Source organism: Anguilla anguilla, chromosome 18 (assembly GCF_013347855.1).
Source record: "Anguilla anguilla isolate fAngAng1 chromosome 18, fAngAng1.pri, whole genome shotgun sequence".
NCBI lineage: Eukaryota > Metazoa > Chordata > Actinopteri > Anguilliformes > Anguillidae > Anguilla > Anguilla anguilla.
The window spans coordinates 9,343,848-9,362,159 of NC_049218.1; the positions used below are offsets into that span (position 1 = coordinate 9,343,848).

At 40.4% G+C, this 18,312-nt stretch overlaps 1 protein-coding gene across 2 annotated transcripts in view; it reads left to right on the forward strand.

Moving 5' to 3' along the window:
• The first annotated feature begins 997 nt into the window (after positions 1-997).
• The window catches only part of LOC118218049 (polyunsaturated fatty acid 5-lipoxygenase-like), a 32,403-nt gene continuing 15,088 nt past the window's right edge, over positions 998-18,312 (forward strand). Inside the window, exons 1-14 of one of the 2 annotated variants that reach the window (XM_035400422.1) lie at positions 998-1,147; positions 2,024-2,222; positions 3,084-3,165; positions 3,995-4,117; positions 4,632-4,738; positions 5,773-5,945; positions 6,306-6,452; positions 8,507-8,710; positions 9,056-9,142; positions 9,624-9,793; positions 10,108-10,229; positions 11,198-11,298; positions 11,780-11,950; positions 13,127-13,551. In XM_035400422.1, the coding sequence (XP_035256313.1) occupies positions 998-1,147; positions 2,024-2,222; positions 3,084-3,165; positions 3,995-4,117; positions 4,632-4,738; positions 5,773-5,945; positions 6,306-6,452; positions 8,507-8,710; positions 9,056-9,142; positions 9,624-9,793; positions 10,108-10,229; positions 11,198-11,298; positions 11,780-11,950; positions 13,127-13,306 (2,016 nt within the window). In that variant the 3' untranslated portion in view covers positions 13,307-13,551. Of the gene's footprint in view, positions 1,148-2,023; positions 2,223-3,083; positions 3,166-3,994; positions 4,118-4,631; positions 4,739-5,772; positions 5,946-6,305; positions 6,453-8,506; positions 8,711-9,055; positions 9,143-9,623; positions 9,794-10,107; positions 10,230-11,197; positions 11,299-11,779; positions 11,951-13,126; positions 13,552-18,312 lie in introns of those variants that run through there. The other variant, XM_035400421.1, reaches the window with a different exon arrangement.

Consider the following 18,312-nt stretch of genomic DNA (forward strand, 5'->3'; position numbering starts at 1 on the left):
GAAACGTACAGGACAGAAGAACTCCAGGAGCAGGGTTGGGAAACCCTGGTATGGTATCACTTGGTTGAGTTACTCCTGAAATACCATTTGAATATATTTTCCTGACACCTGACTTTACATGTATTCCCTCATTTTACAGGTAAATTCTTTTCTAAGAATTGCCGCAGGTACATGTACAGTAGCCAAAACTGACAATGATGAGAAATTAAGGTGCCTTCTGCACTCTGTGTGTATGGACAGAATTGAATGTCTCGCAAAAATATATTTATTGTTTGTACAAAATTACATCGTGCAAAAAGAAAAATGCCAGTGGACAGTGCTGGAGAGCTAGAGCAAAGCCGCCAACAGTATGTACAGAGTGTGTATGGCATCTTTTTGATGACTGGGGGTGGCTACTGAATTTCACTCGGGAGAGTCACAACATGAGCATTACATGTTACATGTATTGCATTTGGCATCAAGGATTTGGGGGTTTCATTGCAGGCCTATGGTATCAACATGTAACTTTGTCCTTGACAAATGCAGTTGAAATCAACTTCAACTTCTAACCACAAAGTACATAGTGTCGGCAAGAAAATTGTTTCAATAGAATGCACCTTCCAACCCCTCACCCCTCCTACGTGCGAAGGCAGAGAGATTCTGGCATGGGGTCAACAGTTAAATGATTTGTTGAGTCAGTTACATAGGCCTGGCGATGATGCATTCATACAGTAAATATAAATGGTGTGAAGGCTGTCCTATTACAGTGCAAAGTGGAAGAGGTGTGCTTTTAAGCCTGAGCGCAGTTCGACACAAACCTGAAAATATAAAGTGGAGTGCTTAAATTTCAGGCTCTGAGGGTTCGAGGGTAGCCTATGTACGCAAGGTTAGAGTGCAAGCAAAGGAATAGATCTCTGTAGGGATAAAACTGTCTGAAAACAAAAGAAGCCTTCGGTGAACTTTTGTAGCTGGTGTAATTTCAGACGATTTATTCTGTGTTTACTGCGAGACAGAAGCGATGCATTGCTACACTGTGACAGTGGCCACCGGTAACGACTTGTTTTCCAGAACGGATGCTCGCATTTACCTCACCTTGGTAGGAACAGAGAGATGCAGTGAGAAAACTTTATTGGACAAGGTTTTCTGCAATGGTTTTGAAAGAGGGGCGGTAAGTACACATTCATCTGTCACATTTAATCAGAGGTGGAAAATCCAGGTTCAAAAAGTAGAAGTCCTCCCTGATATTTTACCAGGATTTGCTAATTAGCACAATTCTTCAGCCAGGAGGTGAACTAATGAGTGAAACCAGCTGGCTGAGTTCCTGAGTGGACGAAATGCATGGGAGGACTTTTACTTTCTGACCCCTGGACTTTTCACATCTGCATTAACTTTTTAAAGCATCACTTTAGCTTGCCTCACTTTAAAATGTTTCACAAATAAATTTGTGAAAATGAACCTAACTTTACCTAATTATGGAAGCGCATTGCTTCCACTGCAAAAACTTTTTTTTTTTTTAAAGATTTTATTTTACTTATAGGGACACCAGTTTATCTATGACAGAAAATACTTCATAACCTGATAACCCTGTTTGATCACAACACCCCCCTGTAACTGGCACGATGGGTGGCAACAGAAGAGCCAAAATCTGGAGGCACATAAGGAGGGTGCAAATGAAGCACCATCAAAGCTTGGAGGTGGCTGTGGGAAAGAATTTCTGGCCCACACTGGCGCACCCATACTCGGCCTAGCTGTTGTGCACGCCACAAGGAGCTCATTCCAACCACTCATTTTATGTAGCTCTCTCACTAATTAATAGTGGAGGTTACTCCAATGAGAGCTGACGAACACAACTAGGCCTTCCAAATTGGGGAGAAAATGGAAAAAAGCGTTAATTTTAAGTCTGCTAATTCTGCCAATGGAGATGACAAAAGAAGGCTAAACAAAATGCCAAGTAGAGTCAAGAGCCCTGAGGTTGTGGATGTCGCCGTTTTCTCCCTTGTTTGCTACCACTGCCCTGACCGCAATCATTTTTGTCTGACTTCAGGTGGACTGGTTTGACATTGAAGTGGCTGAGGACCTCGGGGAAATCGTGCTGGTGAAGATTGAGGACAGGAAGTACATTGTGAAAAATGACTGGTACTGCAGGTACATCAAAGTGAAGACCCCAAGCGGAGAGACTTTGGAGTTCCCCTGTTACAGATGGGTGGTCAGTGACCAGGAAGTGGTCCTCAGAGATGGCCGGGGTAGGTGTATGCAATTTCAGAGACTCAAACCCGGTCCCAATTCACCTCCTAATCAGTCCCCCTCTGTGTCAAGTTCTGCTTAATTATAAGTCACTGATGTAAGGACCACTCACAAGCGAGGGCAAGCATTGAGGTGATAAGGAGCATAAAAAGCAGCAGGTGTGTGGGACGCACTTTTGGTATGTTCTGCCGAATTGGAATTTACAGATTGGAATTTACAGAGAATTATTTTTTGCACAGTGAGCTACTTTGAAGCGGTACATTTGCATTACAAATAATGATTACTGTAATTTGAATAATGATCATGAAATTTGCATCATTTGAGACAACACTTGTTTGCAAACAAGACAATACTGCAATGACCATGACAATAGTCTTTAGAAAAGACATGAGATGGCAGTCAAATTGCATGTAAATGTGGTTAGCTCTGCCATGCTTTCAAGACTCTGGCAACGGCATTAAGCTACACAATGCCTGCTGGGTCAGAACTTGCTTTTAAGCCAGCACTTTAATGTCCTCATTATTGAGGGCACATCAGAGGGCTGAGCGTCAGCTACTACCCCTCACTGAAATTTTGCTCACTCAGTTCTGACCCTTGTACAAGATGGCGACTCTCATGAACGCACAGAATGCGTGTTAGCATGTAGGCGGAGTGATTAGGAGGTGAACTGGGACCGGGCCTTGGTGTATTACTGTTCCATCACTAAGGACAAGGACAGTTTGGTTTGATGAAACCTAATAATGGATGGTGAAGCAATAAGTTGTCAGATCACTGATGTGTTTGAGCTAAAAGGTTTGGCTCAGCACAGCAAAACTAAATGATTGATTCAAACCAGTAAGTTACACATTGTGTTTATGTAGCACGTTTGCCGCAAGACGACAAAACCAGCCTTTTGAAAGAGCACAGAAGCAAAGAACTGGAAACCAGGAAGAAGACGTACAGGTAGGATCACAGCATGACGTGTTCATATTTGTTTCAACTTCTCTGCCACTAACATGATAAATAACAAATCTGCACTGAGGAACAGAACAAGAAAACTTTGTTCACAATAACCCTGTTACAATATTGTTTTCGTATATTGCATAGAATGGGAAATATCTTTGAGTAGCAAATAGATATAGAAGCATATCACAGAGCCCTATGAATGCATAAACGTCACTGTCCTATGAACAGATATGTATAACTGTCAATGCAACAAAAACATAAATGGCAAAACCTATATATAGCACTGTCCCCCGCTGGTGTGACACCCCTGGTAGGGAGACGCGGCAGTTCCAGGAAACACCGTCGTTTGCCGCATGGCAAGAGAGAGAGAGAGAGCACCCACACCAATACAAAAACAAATAAACAAAAGCCTTCTCATCCACCCCCCCTCCCCCACCCCCCACAACATAACTTGTCACAAAACCAAATTGGGAAGTTGTAACCTGATGTTTTTATTAATTTCAGATCAGTCCTCAGTTCAGTGACATCGAGAAGCATTCCAATTTCCCTGTAGCTTCCTTTTCCCTCCTGCCCCCTAGTGGTGTGGGCGCTGGTGCCTACTGAATGGGAATTACACAGCTCTTCCCCTCTAATCAGACTGATTTTGACCCCAGACTCCATGTCAGTGGATTCATTGACTAGTCAGTGACAGACCTTAATCAATGAAAAGAAAACAAGCAGCACTACTGGACTCAAAGGCCAGACTTGAGTAGCCCTGTTCTGCTAAATGCTGACATTGAATCTAACTAGGGTTAATGGTGAATGTTCTTCCTTACTCGTTTTGAAGATGGAGAGAGTGGCAACCAGGTTTTCCCATGAGCATAGATGCACATACCTACAAGGAGCTTCCATTGGAAGTCCAGCTTGACTGTAAGAAAATAATGGACTTCACCATCAACTACTATAAGGCGTGAGTATGATGTCATGCATTCACACTGCGGCATGTCCAACACTAGCCTTGGCAACTGTGCTGTCCTCTATTTTTTGTGCCACCCAGTTATATTCTCAGTTAAATCACTTTATATGCTTAAATATCATTGCTAATGTACTAATAGTCTCAATGGTATTCTGTCGGTAATAATAATAATAATAGTAAACTTTATTTATATTACACCTTTCATACAACAAGTGGCAGCCCAAAGTGCTTGGCAGAGGTAAAAAAGAAAGGGTACAATAAAGCAGGAAATAATTAGATAAAATAACAAAATTAATAAGACACAATAAAACTGTATAATATCCCGAGTTATAATATTCTGATTCATCTTTCTGGTGTTGGATCCTCAAACAATTCCTGGCCAATCTCAGATCTAGCACCAGCACCAGCACTAGCACAAAGAAGACCTTACACAGAAAATAAAGGGCTGAATGCATTGACCATTAATATAAAGAGGATACTTCACCAATAAAATGCTTCCTCCGAGCAGGATTCAGAACCTTGGACTGAACAAATTCATGGAAAAGTTCCAGAGCTCCTGGGATGACTTAGATGATTTTAAGGAGATATTTGTGAAGATCTCCAGCACACCCGCAGGTTGGAGCCTCTCCTTTCTGAGCCCAGCTTATTTTATTTATTGAAACCAAGTTACACCAAACTGTATTTTCCCCAGATTTTATCTTAATTATATTTTTGTGTTTTGTTTCCAGTGCAAGAAAGTTCCCAATCATACATTTTTTGTTTGGTTGTTGACATTAAGATGGCCCAATGGTCCAGGTGGTGCACCCATTAGAATTATTTCAAATTTCTGCTCATTCTAAGAGTGGTTGATTGAATACATGTAGCCTAATAAGATCATGATTCACAAACGCGTGCACGCACACACACACACGTATAATGTGCAAACATACATCCATTTATAAAGTTACAATGACAAAAAAGCACGTTCTAATTTCTTTGTTCATTTGGATGGCTATACTTCACTCTTTTCCCCAAGCACCCCAAGATGTGACCGAAGCATTGTTTGACATCATATGCCTGATAAGATTATGCTTCACAAACACGTCAAATGCTGTCAAAAACAAAAAATGATGTAAAAGCCCCCTAAATGTTGTGGTATATTATTGGAAGAGCAGGAGGGTGAATGAAAATAAAGGGGGGGCTAGACTATGTGGCCACGGTTGGGATTCTGGAGCTGAAAAGTGGACATTTTTATTGATTTCATAAAACCTTCCCTGGCTTGGGCCTTCCATTTATGTGCCTTTCATATTATGAAAGCATCATGGAGAAACTGTGACGAGAAAGTACATACACGTATGTTTAAAGTGTAAATGTTAAAATGTTTTCATGGCCTAAAGAAGATATACTGTACCTACTCTGCAGATCACTCAAGAAATCTCAGCAAACGTGACTGTTCTCTTCATGTCCTTCAAAGGGAATGAATGCCCTCTTACATTGACTAAGCTTCAGATCTGTAGTTGCATTTTGTTCTTCGCCACCTCATACAGTATGTATTGGTTAAAATGGTCATATCAGATATGTACTGTAATATGTAGAGATCATCTCATAGGCATGGTGTTTGAGCAAAGCAAGAGGGCGGCTTCTTACTCAGAGGCACGTCTGCTCTGCAGAGTACTTGATGCAGCACTGGAAGGAGGACTTTGTGTTCGCATACCAGTTTCTCAACGGCTGCAACCCTGTGATGATCCGAAAGTGCACCAAGCTGCCAGCCAAGTTCCCCGTCACCCATGAGATGGTGGAGTTCTGCTTGGAGCGACACCTCACTCTGGAAGAGGAGATCAAGGTGAGTCCTCAAAGTAACCTGCAATATATTTTGATTGGGGTATTTCAGAATCTAGAAATTATAGAGCGATTTATATTTCCCCCATTTCTTGATTTCTGTGACTATACTCATAACTACAGTTGCTTGACACAAGTTCAAACTGGTTGCACTGAAACTCACTGTTTTTTAGAAAGTGAGACTGCAAATTTTGATCAATGATTCTACACCTCAGTGACTCAGTGACTGGTTTAAAAAAGATGTCTGGCTAAAACTGCTTACAAGCTAAACGGCATTTGATTAGTTAGTGTTTAACAATTTACTCGACTTTGTCATGGTAAATGTAACGTCTTCCAGTGACCTTTCTGTTTGTGTTCTGTGCAGGCAGGAAACATTTACATTGTTGACTATGAGATTATGGAAAATATCACACCCAACGGGATAGACCCATCCACAACTCAGTATTTAGCTGCCCCAATCTGCCTGCTGTACAAGAACACCAAGAACAAAATCCAGCCAATTGCTATTCAGGTGATTTAATTACTGCTCTTTGTGAAAAATGCTGAAAAGACTCAACTTATTATCATCAGTATGTGCCCTCCACTGTGGTTATTCAACTACATCTTAACCTTTAACCATCTCTGCTGTGAATTTATAGCCACCACAATCCAAAGTCTGATAGAGATTCTCAGGAAACTTTTAAAGGAGTAACATGGTGGTTGAACGTGACACTTCCCAGTTGTCTTTAGGCAACAACAAAACAAATGTGCATAATTTTTTTTATTATTATTCATTCATTTCAATGTACTTTAAAACGTATTTTTCTAAGCCTAAATTTCCCACTATAAAAGTTCACCCTAACCGTCTCGGCGTGGTAATGAGAACTGTCAGTTAGCTATGATTGACAGACCGTGCCCCGTTACCATAGCTACCCCCATGATACCCGCTATTTTTGGGAGACTTTTCACAAGCTAGCTAGCTTAGTAGTATATCAAGTATCGATAGATAGCTAAGGTAAGGACGTTGACTTATATCCAATTATAATTTTTGCTATCTAGCTAGCCAAGTTAAGATAAAAGCACAACTATAACGTCCTCATAACAGCAAACTAGCTAGCTAACGTTATCGATAACATTTCCTTATGAAAGCAAACTACCTAGCTAGCTAACGTTAGCTAGCTAGCTAAATGAATACAACCAGAAATAATCTAATAGTCCTTAAAAGGCACTCTAATTTAAGTAAACCTAACGTTAGTCAAATACTTGCATTGTCTTGCCTGTAAGCCAGCGGCGCAAACTATGGATCTCGAGTTATCCATGGGTTTACGGGGCGTGGAAAGGGGAGTGGTTACTGTGTTCGTGACGCACCAAGTTGACAACTTTCTCAACCGGTTGAAAATAGGACGATAAATTTAAAACGCATATTTCTCCAAAAATACAGAACGGACATAGTTAATACTTTACTCATTGTGTTTCTTCAATGCCGCTTGTGCAAATAGCACATAAAACCGAGAAAGTGTGAAAATCACCATGGTACTCCTTTAACAACCTGGTTGTCAAAACAGCATAGCTCTTGCGTGAGTTTGTGTAACTGTTGTAAAACCTTGAAAACATAATGGTGTCAATGAGAATGGCAAATGTATGCAGGCATATGTGTCTGTGTATATATGTATATATACACACATGCACACACACACACACACACACACACATACTCACAGACAGAAACAGGGAGACAGAAACAGGGATGTGTTAAGACCAATGTATGCTTTGAGTAACTGCAGTGACATTTGGTTTCTTATCTAGGTAGTATACATAGTTAGTGTGCTGATTTTATTAATTTAATTGAATGTTATAAAAAAAATTGTAAAAAGATATATATTATTAAAGACATTTAATAACATATTCTAAATGTTTAGCCAATGTTTGGCTGATTTTAAAAGAGCATTTCTGTTTGGCTGATTTTAAAAGAGCATTTCTCATGCCAAAAGTAAAATGGCAAATGGACTGCATTTATATAGCGCATTTTCCAGCAACAACTGCAAAAAGCATTTGACAATGAATGCCTCTTATTCACTCACACACACTCAGCCACTAGTGGCGATCGAGGCAGCCATACAAGGTGTAAACCAGGTCATTGGGAGTAACGGGGTTTAGGTGTATTTCAAGGCCACTTTGACACACTCAGAAGACCAGGGATCAAACCAAAAACCTACCAGGCTCAAGAACACTGCCCTAATGTTGCCCCCAGTTTGTTTTCTACGTTACAAGAAGTTTGAACCCAATATTGAAGGCTGAATGAACCATTGTTTTGGGAGGTATTGTGTGTGCAGTGGCACTTGATTTACAGTAGAGTGGCTTAGTAACTGCCAGAAGACCATAAAAATCCCATATTCAGGGCATCAGACTAACAATGCTAACTTTTTTCGGGTATAGAGGACGGTCAAGGCCAAAAAATGATTAAATGTCATGCCACCTTTTTGGTTTTAGGTTTTTTAAAAAATGAATAATAATTAGTAATGAATCAGAATTTGTTATGAATTGTTAAGCATTTAATGGCTGTAAGAAACTGCTTTGCTCTAACAGCTGGGACAAAATCCTGGGGAGAACAGTCCAATTTTCCTCCCGAATGATGAGGATTGTGACTGGACGCTGGCGAAGATGTGGGTGCGATCGTCCGACTTCAGCGTCCACCAGACCGTCACGCACCTCCTGCGCACTCACCTGATCGTCGAGGTCTTCGGGATAGCCATGTTCCGCCACCTCCCAGCTGTCCATCCTGTGTACAAGGTACATAAGCACAAGAGCACATTGAGAATGAGTGTCATTTTCAAAAACTTAATCAAAGAAAAGTGACAGGTTGACTGATCAGGCGGTAACAGATGTTCATATCTTTAGTGGTGGGTTACAGTATGGTTAAAAAAGGCTGTTTTCAAAATAAGAAATATTCCTTTTTTTATTTTGTTGAAGGCGATATTAATCCACTGAACCACAGATATTATTGCTTTGATTATTGTTCCTGACCTTTTTCCAGTATCCAGTGTCCGCCTGCCCTTTGTTTTTAAAATAGACAGGATGATAAATTGACCTGATTATCATCTAGTGCTGTTGTAACGTCTCTTCACTTGTTCACAGCTGATCATACCCCATATCCGCTTCACCATTGCCATAAACCACAAAGCCAGGGAGCAGCTCATCGGGAAAAACGCCCTCTTTGCGAAGGTGGTTTCAGGAAATGTTCTCTGCGTTTTTTTCGGTCTCTATGTTGTCACTAACCTTTATTGTGCCAGCAATCTCTGCCGAAACTTGACTTTTGGTACGATATCATTTAAGGGGCACGCAACCCGCATTAGGTGAAACAAGGCCTCCATCTATTTATTTCAGGGCATCGTTAAGCATGTTAAAGTACTTCATGAGTGACAGTTTACACAGGTAGACAGTAAACAAATACATTTGCAATAATGGAGGAAATCAGGAAGGGGCAAATACTAGAATTAAATTCTCAGCAGTCCATCCTCTATGTTTTCTTAGATGTTTTCACCGAAGAAAGTTTTTCTTTGTGTTCGCAGCCGCTGTTTCACTGCAGTGCTGGGATGGCCTTGGTTTTTATCTGCTCAAACGACAGTTTCACAGTGAATTACACAGTGAATGTTGGTTTTAGAGGTGGCTAGCAAGTGATGTCACAATGTGCCTGGATTTGTAGGCCAATGGGGTTGGTGATGAAGGCTTTGTTGAGCTGGTGCAGAAGGCCATGAAGACATTCACATACCAATCGATGGTTTTCCCAGAAACCATAAAAGCCAGGGGAATGGAGGACCTTCCTGATTACTTCTACAGAGACGATGGAAATAAGGTCTGGGAGGCCATCAAAAGGTAAGATGACTGCCAGTGATGACCATGCACGTTAGAAACATGCAGGTATAAATGCTTTGGTCAGATGTTGCCATAGAACAAACAGCAGAATGGTGTTGTGAATTCAGTAAAGACCACTGGGACAGCAACAGCTTTTGGAAAGCAGTTCCTATTCTGCTCCTTTCTATTGTACTGGTAATAATCATAACCTTTTTTGTTTTTAAAGGAGAGCAGACTGCCCTTCCTTCTGTTTGTATTGTTTGTAAAAAAAAAAATATGACTTTGATAGCCAGTGTGAATTCTTACTAAACCATGCATTTGTGGTACCTTCACAGCTTTGTAGAAGACATCGTGCACATCTACTACAAGAGTGACAATGTGGTTCAAAAGGATGAGGAAATCCAGGCCTTTGTCAAGGATGTGTGCATGTTTGGATTTCAGAACAGGGATAACTCTGGTGGGAAAACTTATTTCTGTTAAACATGACATTACATCAGGTGTATATTGTGTCAAATTAAAAAGAGTTATTGAGAAAAGAGAAAGAAAATGGTCAATGCAATGACTGAAGCACAGCTGTAATGGATTTTTTTCCTGTTCCTGTAAATCCTGCACTGTTTCCTAAGGACAACTGAGAGGAAATAACTCAGTCTCTCTATGTTTAAACATAATATAAGACAATTTAACTGAAAAAGTTTTAATTGATAACTGTAATTTGTGCTTGGTAATTCAATTTTCCCCCCAAATATACTCTTTTTTAAGTTAATGTTCAAAGTTAGTTATGCATGCTAGATACATGCAGTAGAACCTTGTCATTTGACCAGCAGGTGGGGCGCTAGAGCAATAACAATTATAAATTGGCTTATGCAATAATAATGTAGTAATGAAACACATACATTATCTTTTGGGCATGTACTACTATCCAGAATTTTCTACTTTCCAGCTCCACTGATTCTCTGAGGGTGCGAGATAGTAAATGTGATGTAAATTGGGAAACTATATAAAAAATAAGGTAAACTTATATATTTTCAAGAGAAGGTTTCTAAATGAACCTGTCAGTGCTGAAATAATTATTAGCCTGGATTAGGGGAAAACATATTTCCAGTATGCAGGGAAGGAACGTCTAGACTATAGAAAAGGTGTGGTGAGCTTCATTACAGCAGGATGGTTACACTGAAGTCAAAACATCCTGTGCATTGTCCAATAAAGGCCATGGCCTTCAGACTGTGCTGTAATTTGAAAGCTATCCAGCTTCTTCATATAAGCACAACATTCGCAAACTCTGAAGAAGAGATTGAGCCTTAGATTACCTGTAGTACTGTCCTCAAAGACATACGTGTTGTCCATAAATACGTCCTCTTGTGCTCTGTAAAATGTTGTGTCTGCATAATGATGTTATATCTTATTTCCACATCCGTCCATTTGCAGGGTTTCCCAAATCTCTGAAGAATCGCAAGCAGCTGATTGAGTATTTGACCATCATCATTTTCACCACCTCTGCACAGCATGCAGCTGTCAACTTTGGCCAAGTAGGTGCCTGTTGCCTTGCGATACATCCACTCAGGCTGAGCAAGGCAATATGACCGACTCTTATCCAAACCTGGGTCAATAAATTATGTTAAATACCTTAATCCCTCCTTAACCCTAACACTTACTGTTTTATTTATTTATTTATTTTTATTTGTATTTTTTAAACTAAACCTTCCCCTAAATTAGGAAACAAAGGCAATAAAAGTATCTCTGTAAAAATGAGTTTTAAGAAGGGACTTGAAAGAGGCCCAGACTGAGTGATCCTGATCTCTTCAGGCAGGGCATTCAAAAGTCCAGAGGCTCTAACAGCAAATGTCCCATCTCCTTTTGCTTTTTAATCTAAACTGTGGAAATGGTTGACAGTTTTATTTGAGGTGCTTAAAAAGTGTCCATCAGAAAATAAAAAAACATGTTGGTCAGGGACAGATGGTTTGTGGGAGGGGCCTCCTCAACTTTCCCCGTGTTCTGTGTACCACGCAGTTTGATTGGTACTCCTGGATCCCCAACTGCCCGTCCACCATGCGGAAGCCCCCACCCACGAAGAAGGGCGTGGCGACGACCGCGTACATCATCGAGAGCCTGCCCGATCGCGGCCGGACCTGCTGGCACCTGGGGGCTTCTTGGGCCCTTAGTCGGTTCCAGGATAATGAGGTACAGCCCCTGCATTACAGCTTCTCTACTCCTGTTACAGCTGCAGCATCATTAATAGCACCCTGTGTTTACCATACAAAAATGCTGCTCTGCAGTTGGATGAAATGTGCTATTTAAGAAAGCCAAGTTTACAGTGGTAATTTGCTGTTTGTACCCATCCCTTAAATATTCTTATTAATTCAAAGCAATGTTCAGACTGTAAAGTAAATAAAAACTGCTTACAAGTAGGAATTACAGAAACTGAATGAAGTGGTCTGTAGTTTTATCTTTGAATCATTTAATTGAACAGTTTTTTTCTCCTACTGTGGGATGTCAAATCCCATTCTTTTTTTTCAACGGTGGTTACCAAACTTTATTTGTTCCAAACATGTACCCCAAGTTCAACTTGGTACAACTTGCTACATACCTTATCAGCACAACTGACAGCACTCACACTCACCTCAATTTTTTCTGCGCTGGACAAACATTTAGTTATGTCAGTGTCATGCTGGCTAGCTAACATTCCCAACAAAAATATTTCATCTGTTTTAGAATGTGTAGCCACCAAGACAATATACTTATGCTTTATAAATTGGGTAAATGAGCAATTTGGCAATTTATTTTTGTACTTTTTACATTTTTTGCACAAAAGTATGTGTCGCTTCTGTCATTTAGCATGCTTGCTAACCAGGGTGGCCCTATTTCCTATTTATCCAATGATAACAATTGCTACCAATATTATATATATATATATTTTTTATTAAGGAGGATTCTTTTTGGAATGACTGTACCAGGCCTCAGTCAGGGATGTTTTGTTGACACTGAAGCCAAATGCAAATAAGGGATACAACTTCTGTGCATGTATGGCAGTTCCATGAAACGTTTTTTTCACTCTGAGAATTAGTGGTAATATTTCCTTTGTATACTAGAGGGCGGGTTGGGGTCATTTTTGGCAAGCAACAGAATACGGTCATAAATAGCAGCTCTGCACAGTATTTGGGGCAGCATCTAGTGCTGTAGCTAAAAGTGCCCCCCAGAAGAGGCCCACATTCCTCCTTTAATACGACACCACAACGAGAGGTGAGGTAAATGCCCTTCACTGGCACCTCAGCTCACTGAGGCAAACTACCCTAATTCAGCGCAAATTGCGACCTTTTCTGGTGACAGAGGGAATAACGCCGGCACTGTTTTCCACAGCTGTTTCTGGGCATGTACACAGACAAGCATTTCGTTGAGACGCCAGTGAAGGAGGCCATGGAGAAGTACCGGAAGAAGCTGGCAGAGGTGGTCCGTTTGATACAGGCCAGGAACAAGGGCAAGAATATGCCGTACTGCCTCCTGAGCCCCGATCGCATCCCCAACAGCGTGGCTGTGTAGCAGGCTGCAATGCTACAATACTCTTTTCAAAGAATAAAACAAAAAAAAATAGATGATTCTTTTCACCTTCAACTGTCTGTAGTCAGCAAAAAAGAAATAAAAATCAGTTAAGGGTAGCGCAAGCCAATCTATTGTCGGGGATGTAATTCACTATTTGGATGTTCTCAGCCATAGGAGGTTTTAAAGCGCTCGGCCAGCATAGCTTAGAGATGATACAGAGCAGGAACTGGGGGGGGGGGGGGTATTGGAGGTGGGAGTGTGTCTCACTGGTGTGTCAGTGTGTCTACATAAAATATGCAGCTTCTCTTTTAGTTATAATCAGTTTTGTAATAGTTGGAAATGGGCATCTGAGTCCTGAATCTAGGTCTGGCGTTCTACATTTTATCTCTGTTCTGTTGGAATATTCTGCTGTCTTATGGTTTTTGAATTTTGGTCTTTGCACATCCTTGCAATACTCTGGGAAAAATCCTTGGTTTGGTATCCGCTTTCATTCATTTCTTGTGTGACTGCCCATATCTGTAACCTTTGTTAATTGTTTTAAGGTAGCTGAACGTCGTCTTTAGATTAGACATGAATATTTGTTGGATCTTAATAAATTTCTTCATTTTCATCTGGTTGTGAGTTGTGCATTTTGATAAAGGTTGATCCAACTGTTTTCTCTGCCTATAAATGAATTTGGTGATTTAACTGGTATCCTTGATAATAATTACCAAATTAAATAGTATAAATATATTTTACATGTTAGATGAGTCAATTGTTTTAACAGTTTATGCACTTATGTTCGGTATTCAGAACGCTGGATGTCAAATGAGGGTGTTAATGGTTTAAACTGCTGGATTCAGAAAATTAAACATATTTCAGGTAATCCTCACCTTGACACCTTTTCACGCTGAAAAATGTTTCGTTTCCTCTCGGGTTTTTCCGACCGACTTTTGTCAACAACGGCGCCTCGTACTTGTGCGCTTTGGACAGCTGCTGCTCACTCACCCGGATTTTAATTAAATCGTGTTCAGTAAAAAGCGCAGAAGAAACTTCGGGACAAGGCGGGATGGATCAAGTGAAGAAGATGAACAGAAAACTAACAAGGAAGAAGAAAATAGCATTAAACCAGCCCTCGTTCTACGACGGTCAAAGTTTCCGCAAAGCAGGGGAATTTCGAAAATCGCCAAAATTCCGTATTTCATCCCCCTTCACATCCGTTATTCCCCAAATATCTTTCGCTGCGTCCACCACCATCTTGATCCTCTCTGATTTTGTTTGTATGTCACTTGCACAATTGATCACCATCGCTATAAATGCAAAGAACCTTCTTCTCTCCATATACATCTGTATCTCACTTGATCTTTTCCCTCTGTTTCAGTTCTATTCTGTTCCTTCCTCACAGTTCCGGTTTCTGCCCTCATTCTCTTCGTTGCTTCAGCATATGTTATTTTGTTCTGCACTCGTGTTCTTTCTATCTCACTTTTTCCTCTTCTTTCACACTGTTTTGCCTCCACTTCATGATTTCCCCCACAGTGAAAACATATTGCCTGGTCTTTAGACACCGTGCACTCCTCGTCCGAACACCCATCTTTCCCACACCTTCTACACCTGTCTTCTACAAACTGCCGCCACGTGTCCATAATCCTGACACCAGTAACACCTCAGTGGAACCCTTTCATATGCCCTCACCCTGTAACATAATCTAAATAAATCCTCTCCGATAGTAATGGTTAAACAATGGTTATTTTTTTACAGTCTCTGGGTTAAAGTAAGCGAACGACTTTGACTCTAGAAAATAGCTGAGTATTCGAAAACCGGGTGTTTCCATGGAGCTGCATTCGCAGTCCAACGAACCTGGCATGAACCAAGATAAGTGACTAGAACAGCTGTCAATCATGGATTAATTAATTAACGAACCCAGGGTGTTTGTTATAAACGAACTATATAATATTTGTTTTGAATAAATGCGCTGTAAATTACAGAGTAAGATTAAGATAGTTTAAGCTATGTAAACAGCTAGCTATCTTACGTTAGCTGTCCAACGTTAAGTGCACGGCAGAGAGAAGAATGAAAGAAACGCTAAACAATGGAATTCGGTTTTTCTATGCAACTAGTTAGCTAGCTACTATGTATGTTTTCAAGAAAGACTTATCAACTCTGTTATTCCAGATGAGCTTATTGAGATATTTTAAGAAGGCGAAAGAGAGAGAAGGAGATATGATAACAAAGGGAAGCTAAGCCGGAGAAACAAGGGCAGGGCTAGGATGGGGGACCACTAGTTCTTTGGCTTCCAGGAGCCATGACATGCAGATATTAAAGAAAAATTATGACCTGAATATCAGTGAAAGTTTTTGTTCAAAAATAGTCAGAGAGCTGGAGGTCTCGAATGGTATCCAAATTGTTTATTTGTTTATTCATTATTTTACTCTTATTTCAAACATGTAATTCATTTGTAGCTCTGACCCTTAATTAGGGTGACATGGCCTACCTTACATCCATTTATACAGTATGACATTTATAAAAGCGACTCAATGCTACGTAAATGTATTTACAGCCAATAGCTCTTCACCAGGCACAGAACATGCAATCTTCTGGACACCACCCCAGGTCCCTAACACTAGCAGCTATATTGCTGTTGAATGTATAAATGTCCCACCCAACATAAATGTTTGTTGTTGGGTCCTGTTCCCTGTTCCCTGGCATGTTAAACATTGAGAACGCAATTAATCGCGTTATTTTATTTAGGTGATGGTGCCTCCCCAAATGCAGATCTATTGCCAGATTCCCCATATACAATCATATCTTTAACTTGGGGCCCTTTTTTTAATCTTGACTATTTTCTTCCTGTCCTTTTCTGTCCATCTTTCCTGCAGGCTTTTCGTTTTTCACCTTTGGCACCCTGAAGACTTTGGGCCTGGCCCACGCTCCGGAGCTGCTGGGACGCCCCTCTTCAGACAACCTGGACGTCCTGGTGCTGAAGACCCACGTTAACCTGCTGTGCGGCGGGATAGCCGGAGCCATTGCACAGACCATATCGTAAGTGGGCCTGAACGCATCGACAAGGGCTGCTGTTTATCTGGCCTGGAACTCGTGTTTAGCACTTTTCATGAAGGGCCCGGATCTCAAAGCACCTCACAGTCCTTTATGGAACAGGCCCTCAAGCCCCCATACTGTAAGTAGGGACACCAGTTTATCTCGGGCAGTTTTCTCACCTGCAATTCAGTCATTCCTCAGCAATAGGTTGAGAGAGTCTTCTTGTTAGTCAGTTATCACTCTCTAGTACTCTACCTGAATTACCGTTAATGAACCCTTTGAAAAGTAGATTTATGGAATGTTGTTATTATTATTTTTTCAAAATTCTAAATCAGTGATTGTTACATCAGCATTAAAGTGTTCAGTTAAGGACATTCTCATCACATATTTGTGATCTCACCCCTTAGGGTTAAATACAAATGATGATTGACAGCAGTGCTCCCACACTGTCACTTGCTACTTTCAGTGCATAGAACCGCCAACACACAGCAGACATTTTTATAGTGCTGACTTCAGCAGCACTGCTTTTGTCCTTTCTAAGCAATGGGAAGTAGGTCTACATATAACAATAATAACTTGCACAAAACATTATTAAATTAGAGTAATCGTAACAATGAAATGGTTTACAGCGTTGTAGGTTTAAAAAAATAAATAAATGGCTCAAACGGAAAAAATCAAAAATCAAAAATGAATTTGTTAAAATTTGTAAAAAGGTAGAGGCATAATTTGGAATAATTTTGGGCCATGTGCCCTAGATATACTGGTGCCCCTACCCATGAGCAAGCCAAGGCCAACAGTGGCAAGGAAACAATCCCTGAATGAAAATGGCAGAAACGTTCTTATGGGGTGGTTACACGCTCCTGGCAGACACTGGGCTGACTGATTAAAGTGATGACAATGACAGAGTGTGGAGCAGTTTGGGTTTGATCTGTCTCTCCTGCAGCTATGAGTGTGTCAGTGATCTGTCTCTCCTGCAGCTATGAGTGTGTCAGTGATCTGTCTCTCCTGCAGCTATGAGTGTGTCAGTAATCTGTCTCTCTTGCAGCTATGAGTGTGTCAGTGATCTGTCTCTCCTGCAGCTATGAGGAGAGCCTTTCATCCTTCCAAATTATTTTTGTATTAATGCTTAGAATGTATACCATGTGTTTAGCTGTGTGAAGTCATTTTGTACTTACTGATTTTGAATCTTAAAGCACTAGTTTGGTTGGTGTAGAAGGAAAAAATACATTTACAAATACATACATATTCAGGTCGCTGTAAATAATGCCATTGTCTACTATTTTTTTAACAGAGCTGCTGTTTAAAAAGATTTATTGGATTATAGATTCTTTTACAATATCTTCAGGTTTCGAATGTAAGTCTTGATGGTCTGCTTTCATATTTGAGGGAACTCGGTCATTGTGACGTTTAAATGCGGTGGCATTTAAAAGTTTTGGTTTTTTTTGCCTCGTGATTTTGTTTTGTTTTTCTGCAAAATTGGTAAATCTAAGTGTAAATGCTGTATTTGTTGATTATACCAAAGGCTACTTTTTATTTTTTTTGTACATTTCTGTTGCATCAAAATACAAGTTCTTTTTGATGTACTGAAAAGTGTGGTCAATCTGTTCTTAACCAAAGAAAGCCCAGAGATGGAGACGAAAAATACTAGGCTACTCCCATGGATTTTTTACTATCCTGCTGGTTTTCACTCCAACCCTAACAAATTACACCTCATTCAACAGCAAGAGAGCTCGTTGTGCTACTGATTAGTAGAGTCAGTTGTGCCAAGTTAGGGTTGAAATGAAAACCTGCAGGACAGAAGAACTCCAGGGAGCAGGGTTGGGAAACTGTGGTATGGTATCACTCGGTTGAGTTACCCCTGAAATACCATTTGAATATATTTTCCTGACACCATGCATTCACTTTACATGTAGTACCTCATTTTACAGGTAAATTTTTTCAAAACATTTTTTTTTCCCTAAGAATTGCCGCAGGTACATGTACAGTAGCCA